At 56.3% G+C, this 7,678-nt stretch overlaps 1 protein-coding gene across 4 annotated transcripts; it reads left to right on the top strand.

Moving 5' to 3' along the window:
• Window positions 1-129: 129 nt before the first annotated feature.
• lmbrd2b (LMBR1 domain containing 2b) lies at window positions 130-7,606 on the top strand. Of its 4 annotated transcripts, none has more exons than XR_009792271.1 (20): window positions 131-354; window positions 1,011-1,125; window positions 1,211-1,445; window positions 1,514-1,611; window positions 1,672-1,770; window positions 2,753-2,920; window positions 2,981-3,191; window positions 3,982-4,056; window positions 4,129-4,239; window positions 4,311-4,494; window positions 4,829-5,010; window positions 5,125-5,258; window positions 5,335-5,440; window positions 5,515-5,612; window positions 5,754-5,857; window positions 5,937-5,983; window positions 6,049-6,127; window positions 6,554-6,683; window positions 6,759-7,023; window positions 7,293-7,606. XR_009792271.1 is itself a non-coding variant. In XM_061801162.1 (19 exons), exons 3-19 carry the CDS (start codon window positions 1,272-1,274, stop codon window positions 7,354-7,356), a joined length of 2,064 nt encoding a protein of 687 aa, XP_061657146.1. In that variant the 5' UTR covers window positions 132-354; window positions 1,011-1,125; window positions 1,211-1,271; the 3' UTR covers window positions 7,357-7,606. The 4 variants fall into 4 exon arrangements, 1 of the variants encoding a protein (XP_061657146.1); XR_009792273.1 differs by lacking the exon at window positions 131-354 and adding an exon at window positions 457-568; XR_009792272.1 differs by lacking the exon at window positions 1,011-1,125 and having other exon boundaries at window positions 130-354.
• The last annotated feature ends 72 nt before the right edge of the window (window positions 7,607-7,678 follow it).

Here is a 7,678-nt window from a genome sequence, read left to right on the forward strand (position 1 = left end):
ACGTCTAAAATTTGGCACAGCACAAGAACTCCGGATAAAATATGGAGCAACTCAGTTTAACATCTGAGCCAGGTGAACAACGTTATTTCTCAAGCAGTCCTCCTCCTCCCAAAAGGCCCAAAAATGGTTTGGTTCCCCCGCGATCCCGCCAGGACTCGACTGCGCATGCTCGCTCGTGTGACGTCAAGGCCCAACCCGGATGTGACGGGCGATGCCTGCTCGCTTGCTAACTTTGCCGTTTGCGAGGATTTTGCGCCCCAAATCGCGTCCATTTGCGGACAGACGAGCGAGCGAACAGGGGACGCCGTTGCCTTTATTCCAAGATAAAAGCCATCAAGGGACTGACGAGAAGGGGTAAGAGCCGAGACGCCTCCGTGTGCTCTTTCTTATGCTAGCGGGACGAATCCTGACGTCTTCCTTTAATCACTTTGGCCTTTAATCATCTGCCGCTTCAAGTCAACTTAGTCAAGTCGTTCGGCGGAATGAATTGGACTCAAATCTTCGATTAGGCCCGTCAGTCACCTCGCGGTGCCGATTCATAATTCATCCGCAGACTCTGAGCAGCTGTGTATGTTGTTTTTTTTTTATTGTGTAGCACTGCATGACTACACTGGCGTGTGCGCACACACGCCTCATGTGGCGCTCAAGCACCTGCCTCTTTTGCCCCTGAATGGGGGTGGGGGAGAAGGGCCAATTTAACTTTAGTCTTTTCATTTCTTCATTCAGTAATATATATATATATAAAAAAAAAAACCACACATCAAAATGACCACCCCAGTCACCTCCACCCACAGAGGTTTGGTCAATGCGGGGTATTTACCAATGCCCTTGAGAGATATGTATTTGTGCTCCCGCCTTCATTTCTTTGAGGTTCGTCAGAGGCACTTTAAATGGCAAATGTGTGCCGTCTTTCTGAATGAGGCAAAATTTACAAGGGTGTGTGCACTTGTGCTACCATGTCATCTCAGTTGATTATTTTTCCTTGCCCGCTCAAATTTTATGGGCTCTAGGTTGACTCAGAGCTGAAACGAAGTTTCAAAATGCTCAAGTAACTATAACAGGAAAGTAACTGATGACTCCAGTAACGGCACCAGTCCGATAAGTGCTGGAGTGACGAAATATCAAGTGAGTTGAACACGAGAGGAAGTAACACCTGAAGTAACTCGAGCGGAAGCGAGTGAGTTCTCTTTTTTTTTTTTTTTTTGGAAAGGTGAGCGGCGTTTGTCGTCGTCGGCGGCGGGTCGGGCGGCGCCCGAAGCCGGGAGGTCAAGATGAGCGGGGCGGCGCTGGGCGCTGAGATGGTGGTGGTGTTCTTCCTGGCGCTGTTCCTGCTGCATCGCTACGGCGACTTCCGCAAGCAGCAGCGGATGGTCTTGTTCGGAACGCTGCTGGCCTGGTACCTCTGCTTCCTCATCGTCTTCATCCTCCCGCTCGACGTCACCACGGTCAGCTCCCGCCTCCGCCGTTTTGACGGCGGTAGCGAATGGCCGGACTGAGCTGTGTCCCGTTCCAGACCATCTACAAGCAGTGCAAGACGGACAGCCGGACTCGCGCCACCGGTTCACCGCCGTCCAATCAGACGTCGGGGAACTCGTCGGCACCCGCTCGGAGGTCGGTGACCCGCGGCGAACGTCCGTCGTGACGCGGCGTAACCCCGCTTCTTCCCCGCAGCGCGCCAGCGGCGTGCTACGAGCCGTGGAGCAACATCCCGGATGGCGTCATGCCCGTCTTCTGGCGGGTGGTCTACTGGACGTCGCAGTGCCTCACCTGGTCAGTGCGTGACGGCGCCGCCGTTTTGGGGTTTTAAGCTTAAGCGAGTATCCGGTACGTTGTCTTTATAGTATATCTGTTATGGTCACATCATCGTGGTGTTTTTTTTTTTTTTGTTTTTTTTTTTTTGGGGGGGGGGAGGGGGGAAACCGTACGGTACGCTACGCTACAGTTCAGTTACTCAAGCGCATGTTAAAGTAAACCAAAGTTAGCCACTTAAATGTAGCGTGCCGCTAGGGTTAGAAGGAAGCGTGATCGTAACAGGTGGTTAGGATAGAGGGAGGACGGAAACGGCTGCGGGTGCTGCCCATCTTTTCTTCTTGCAACCGCCTTCTCCTTCCTTGACAATTGTGCCATGTTTTTGTGGTTTCCAAAAACCAACGCAGGTGGCTTTTTGTTTTTGCCCAGTTTGACGTATCGTATTTTTGTAATGTCAATGCGAACAGTGCAATTGTGATTTTGACGTTTACATCCACATTTTTCGTCTCACTACCTGAACTCAAATGCAAGAAAACCTCTCGGGTTTCAGTTCAGTCAGGATCGGCGACGGAATTTCATTTGAAGAAAATAATGACAAATTGTCATTTTAGTCGCGTTTGACTCCTGCGAGCGAGACAACAAAGGAAATGTGTCTTTTCGCACAGCGGATGTCAACTTCTGCCTTCGATTGTGCGTATTTCACGCGCCGACGGTCTGGGCGGCGTCTCGTCGCTTGTTGCTTTTGGTCCACTTTGCGTGGAAAGCAACTTTCAATGCAACGTTTTGAGCGCCGCGTTCAGAAATAAAGATTGCCGGCTGTTTGTGCTCAAGAACGCCGCTGTTGCCTTCAAACCTTTGTGAATTACGGGCGCTACAAGCTAACCGGCGTTGTAACGTTTCTTGTTTTTTGGGGGGACGGGGCAGCGCGTTGTGATTGGTGGGAGATCGTTGGCCGGCGTGCGGTGTTGACGCCCCAACCCCCCCCACCCCAATGTCGACTCAGGTTGCTGCTGCCGTTCATGCAGTCATACGCTCGCTCCGGCGGTTTCTCGGTGGCCGGGAAAGTCCAGACGGCGCTGATCGAGAACGCCATCTACTACGGAAGCTACCTGCTCATCTTCGGCTCGCTGCTCATCTATGTGGCCGTTCACCCCGAGTGGCGCCTGTCCTGGTGAGAGCCCCGAGCCCGGCCCGTGCTTGTCCCGCGCCGTTAACGCCGCTCGCCAAACAGGTACGAGCTTCAGACCATTGGCATCACGGCGGCCAACACGTGGGGCCTGTTCCTGCTGGTTCTGCTGCTGGGCTACGGCCTGGTGGAGGTCCCGCGCTCCTACTGGAACGCCTCCAGGCACGGACACTTGCTCCTCAAGACGTACTTCAAGGCCGCCAAGCTCACCACGGAGAAGGCGGACGCCGAGGAGAACCTGGAGGACGTCATGGAGGTGAGCCGCGGCACAGATGAAGACGACACGCGTTCGGTCCCTGTAGGCAAAAGTCCGGCCAGGGACGGGAAGCGAAAGTTCACTTTCCACAAGTCCGGGACCGACGCAGCATTAGGTTCGAAATGTCTGTCGGGTTTTCAAGCTGGAAACTCAATTTAGCAAATGGGAGGTCAGCTCTGAACTGATTGGGCGCCAACCCTTTTGTGAATGCAGGCGCCGCCTTCCTACCGCCCGACCCTTTGGCAGCGTTGGAGCCACCAAATCTTGCGTCCTGCGACCGAACCTACAAAGAGCGGGTTCAGTTTTTGGGCCTCGTTTCTAGCTTCTTCCGTTCTTGAGTCAGCAGTAGTGGAACATGGCTGGGCTCACCAAAACCACGGAGAAAACAACTTTTGTGAAAAGAAACCTTTAGGGGAACTTTGTTGGGGCCTGAGAACCGGCTACGGATGCCAGAATCAGACCCAGTTGAATGTCCGCTTATTTGTTACGTGCTGACCGCCATTCACTGAGGCACACACTTGGTACTAGCTTCCTACTGCGTCCACATACATGTGCCCCTGCCCCAATCCCGATCTTCAGCACAAAAGTTGTGCTGATCTCAAGTCCAAAGTTGGTTGTTGCGGTTCTTTTTAAGCTTGAACGTTGCACTTCGACTGTTGATGGCGGTAATTGTTTGAATTCCAGCTGATGAATGAAATATTTGAGCGGAATCCTGACTCCACGCATCTGATTTCATGCGTGTTCCCCCCAACCCCCCGCCCCCCTTTCGGCCCACATGTGCTGAGGTCAGGAGGTGAGGAAGGTGAGCGAGGCCGTCAAGTACAACCATCCCCTGAGGAAGTGCATCGACACCATCCTCAGGAAGGTGAGTCACGCCGCCGCCGCCCCTCGCAAGTCTGACACCGGCGCCGCCCCCCCCAACTCGCTCCCCCGTCAGTGCCCGACGGACTACCAGGACAAGATGGGCCGCAACATGGACGACTACGAGGACTTTGAGGACAAGCAGACCTTCCCTAGCGAGAGGAGCCTGGTCAAGCTTCACAAACGGGCGAGTGGAAGCGTCGGCCGCAGCCTTTGCCTGCGTCGCCGCCGTCTGTGTGACCGCGTTGGTGTGCGCAGGTGATCTACGCGGTTCAGCGGCACAATCGCACCCGCGTCCAGTGGCGCATGCTCCTGGAGGAAGCCTTCCACCTGGAGGACGTGGCCAAGAACGAGAGCAGCTCCACGCGCCGCTTCGTGCGGACCTTCCCCGCCGCCGAGGCTCCGGGATGGCCGCGCAGATACGTCTACACGCCCGCCGCAGGTCGGCCGCTAAGTCCCGAAAAGGTCGCGGCGCGGGTTGGGTTGTCAAAGGTTTTGGCATTCAATTTTGCGAGGGGAACGGCTGCTTTTCTTGGGGGGTACGAAAACTGAGCGGATGTAGGAAAGCGGCAAGAAATTGTGAATCTCACAAACACTGAGGCATCCGAAAACTGGGGTTCCGCTACATCGAGATTTTTAGTGCTCTACTTCTGGGGATGACCCGCGAGACGTCAAAGGGGCGGGGCGGGGCGGGGCGGGGGCACTGGCAAACTTGAAATTGCCATCCGGGTGACGTCGAAGGAAGTGCCCTTGAGCAAGGTGTGGTCTTCCCGCAGAGTGGTACTGGGAGTGCCTGCTGAAGCGCGGCTCCTACCGGGTCCTGGCCGCGGTCCTCGGCTTGTTCAGCGTCGCTGTGGTCTGGTCCGAGTGCACCTTCTTCAGCACCAAACCGGTCCTGTCGCTCTTCGCCGTCTTCATCCAGCTGGCCGAGCGCGACTACAACTACGTCTACATCCAGGTGAGAAAGTAAGCCCGGGCGACGAGGACGACGAAATGGCCGCTCCCCCGTCAGGTCAGGTCAGGTCAGGTCAGGTCAGGTCAGGTGCGGTGCTGTGCTGTGCGCGTCCCCCAGGTGGCGTGCTTCATCACCATCTTCTTCCTGTGCACGTGCGTGTACTCCACGGTGTTCCGCATCCGTGTCTTCAACTTCTACTACCTGGCGCCGCATCACCAGACGGACGCGTACAGCCTGCAGTTCAGCGGCATGTGAGGGTCGCTCGCCTGTGCCTTTAACCCCCCCCCCCCCCGGGTGGTCTCTTGACTCGCGCCGTGGCCCCGTTAGGCTTTTCTGCCGCTTGACGCCGCCGCTGTGCCTCAACTTCTTGGGTCTCATCCACATGGACGCCGCCATCTCGCACCGGCACAAAGAGCAGACGGCCTACACCTCGGTAAGCGCCCCCCCCCCGCCGCCGCCGCCGGGCCACGGTGCCGCTGTCCTTCACGTCCGCTTCCTGCGCGTCAGATCATGGGCTCCATGCGCGTGCTGTCCTTCGTGGCCGACGGCTTCTACATCTACTACCCCATCCTGGTGGTCATCTTGTGCATCGCCACCTACTTCAGGTATGTTTTTTTTTTTTTTTTTTTGGGGGGGGGGGGGTGGTGTAAAATCAAGCTTTAAGATAATGCGTTCTGTCGCGTGTCTGTGGCTGAATTTCGCGGACAGGCGCACTAATTCCGCTCTGCCTTTTGTGCGCACGTCAGCCTGGGAACCCGCCTGCTCAACCTGCTCGGCTTCCAGCAGTTCATGGGCGACAGCGAGCTGACGTCGGACCTGGTGGACGAGGGCAAGGAGCTGATTCGCCGAGGTGGGTAAAGCCCCGCCCCGCCCCGCCCCGCCGGCGGCGCTCGGCCGCGCCAGCGTGACGTTTCTCGGCCTGTCCGCAGAGAAACGCAAGCGCCAGAGGACGGAGGACGGCGAGAACAGACGTCGCGTGAGTCGCCCGGCCCGACGGCTTGTGCGCGGCGGCGAGGTCTGGCTTTGACGCCTTTCTTTCAGGAGCGTTACGGCGGCGCCAGGGAGGAGACGAGCGGCAGGGGCGGCAGCGTCCACCGGATGGCGGAGGCCGGCGACAGACGTCAGCGCTCGCTCGCCTCCCCGTTTTGCACCTTACGTACCGCGCGAGGGCCTCGGACCTTTTCAAATGGGCCCAAATTGGCCGTTTGTTTCTAGCTCACGATTGGCGTCCGTTTTCTTCTCTTTTGGGGCGCCGTGTTCGGCCGAACACAGCCGCCGCCCGCTTCTTCTTCTTCTTCTTCGGGCTGCACGAACCCCCAAAAGGCTCATCAGGGTGAGGCGATGTGTTCACGTTGGCGAAAGAAAACCAAAAAGCTGATTTGTGGCCATTTGCGAAAGGGCAAATCCCCATTCAAGCCATTCGGCGGCTTTTGCGCAACAATTTTGAGTTTCGGCTCACCCGAATTCCATTTTGCCAAATGCGGCGTACGGACGAGGCCCTCGTCGCCACGGCGACGTTTTGACGGCGTGTCGCGTTTGTGTTCAGCGGGCAAGTTCGGCCGTTCCGCCGGTCGAGCGGATCGCGACCGCGCGGAGCTGCTCCGGGACGAAGAACCCACGGACTTCAACGCCGAGTCGGCGGGGGACGAGTCGGCGGCCCACCAAGACGGAGGAAGGTAAACCGTTTTGGGGTCGCCCCCTCCCTCATCGCGACTTTGGGATTTTTATTTCCAAATTGTGATACTGAATAGTTGGCCCAAATGCCAGTCGGCGACACATTCGAGTCCTCAAACGTCATCACGACGACGACAATGCGTCGTTTGGTAGCGCTTTGGTGCATTTGCGCCTTTCGGAGGACCGTCGCCGTCTTCCGCTTTGGGGAGACTTTCGGAGGCGATTTTGTTCAGAAGGTCCCCAGAAGCACGACGTCAGAGGCGCCTCGCTTGAGTTGGGGGTCCGATGCCCACGGCGACCCGGCCGAGCTTTGGAAAGGAGCAAGAGAGGAAGGGAACGAACGTAAGCTAATCCAAAACGTTGAGTGGATGTCGGCACGTTTGGGTCCTAGTTTAGGATTTCAGTCCAAACGACGGACCCAATGCTGCAAAATTCCAACAAGCTCGCGCTCATTTGGATCAGCTACTCCCCCCCCCCCCCCAAAAAAAAAAAAAAAAAACACAAAACAAAAACGAGATGAATGATGTGTCATTCAATTACCGCTAAAGTTGCTTGTTGATTTTTTTTTTTTTTTCTTTCTCTGACGTTATTTCTCGGCGTCGGCGATTCAGATCCACGGGCGGACGCTACTTGTCCATGTCGTCGTCTCGCAGTCGCATTTTTGACGACGTCTAAGCGAGCAAACGCGACGGCGGCGGCGGCGGGGGCTCCACCGGACTTCCGTCCGCCACCGGACCGGCAGAGGGCGCCATCCACCACGTCTGCACGTTTTCCCTTCTCGGATGATGCCGACACGCGAAAACAACACTTTATAATTTTCCCTCTTTTATCCTGTGCCACGGATGCTGTTGTATAGCGATAGGAAATATTTATGGATGTAGTTTGTCATTTGTGCCGTCAAACTCAGTAAAGCTCTTCAACAGTTGGCGTTTGGTACGCTGCGTTTTTCGTCCAATCAGCGCTGATTCCCGGGGCCAATCGGGGCGGGAGGGCGGTT

The sequence above is a fragment of the Syngnathoides biaculeatus genome, chromosome 17, assembly GCF_019802595.1.
Source record: "Syngnathoides biaculeatus isolate LvHL_M chromosome 17, ASM1980259v1, whole genome shotgun sequence".
Lineage (NCBI taxonomy): Eukaryota > Metazoa > Chordata > Actinopteri > Syngnathiformes > Syngnathidae > Syngnathoides > Syngnathoides biaculeatus.

What these genes read in the sequence shown, in the direction of transcription:
- lmbrd2b (XM_061801162.1), top strand. Translation starts at nt 1,272, where the DNA reads ATGAGCGGGGCGGCGCTGGGCGCTGAGATGGTGGTGGTGTTCTTCCTG. An exon ending in CGTCTACACGCCCGCCGCAG is followed by an intron (nt 4,495 to 4,828) that starts GTCGGCCGCTAA and finishes GTCTTCCCGCAG; the next exon opens with AGTGGTACTGGGAGTGCCTG. An exon ending in GCCCACCAAGACGGAGGAAG is followed by an intron (nt 6,684 to 7,292) that starts GTAAACCGTTTT and finishes TCGGCGATTCAG; the next exon opens with ATCCACGGGCGGACGCTACT.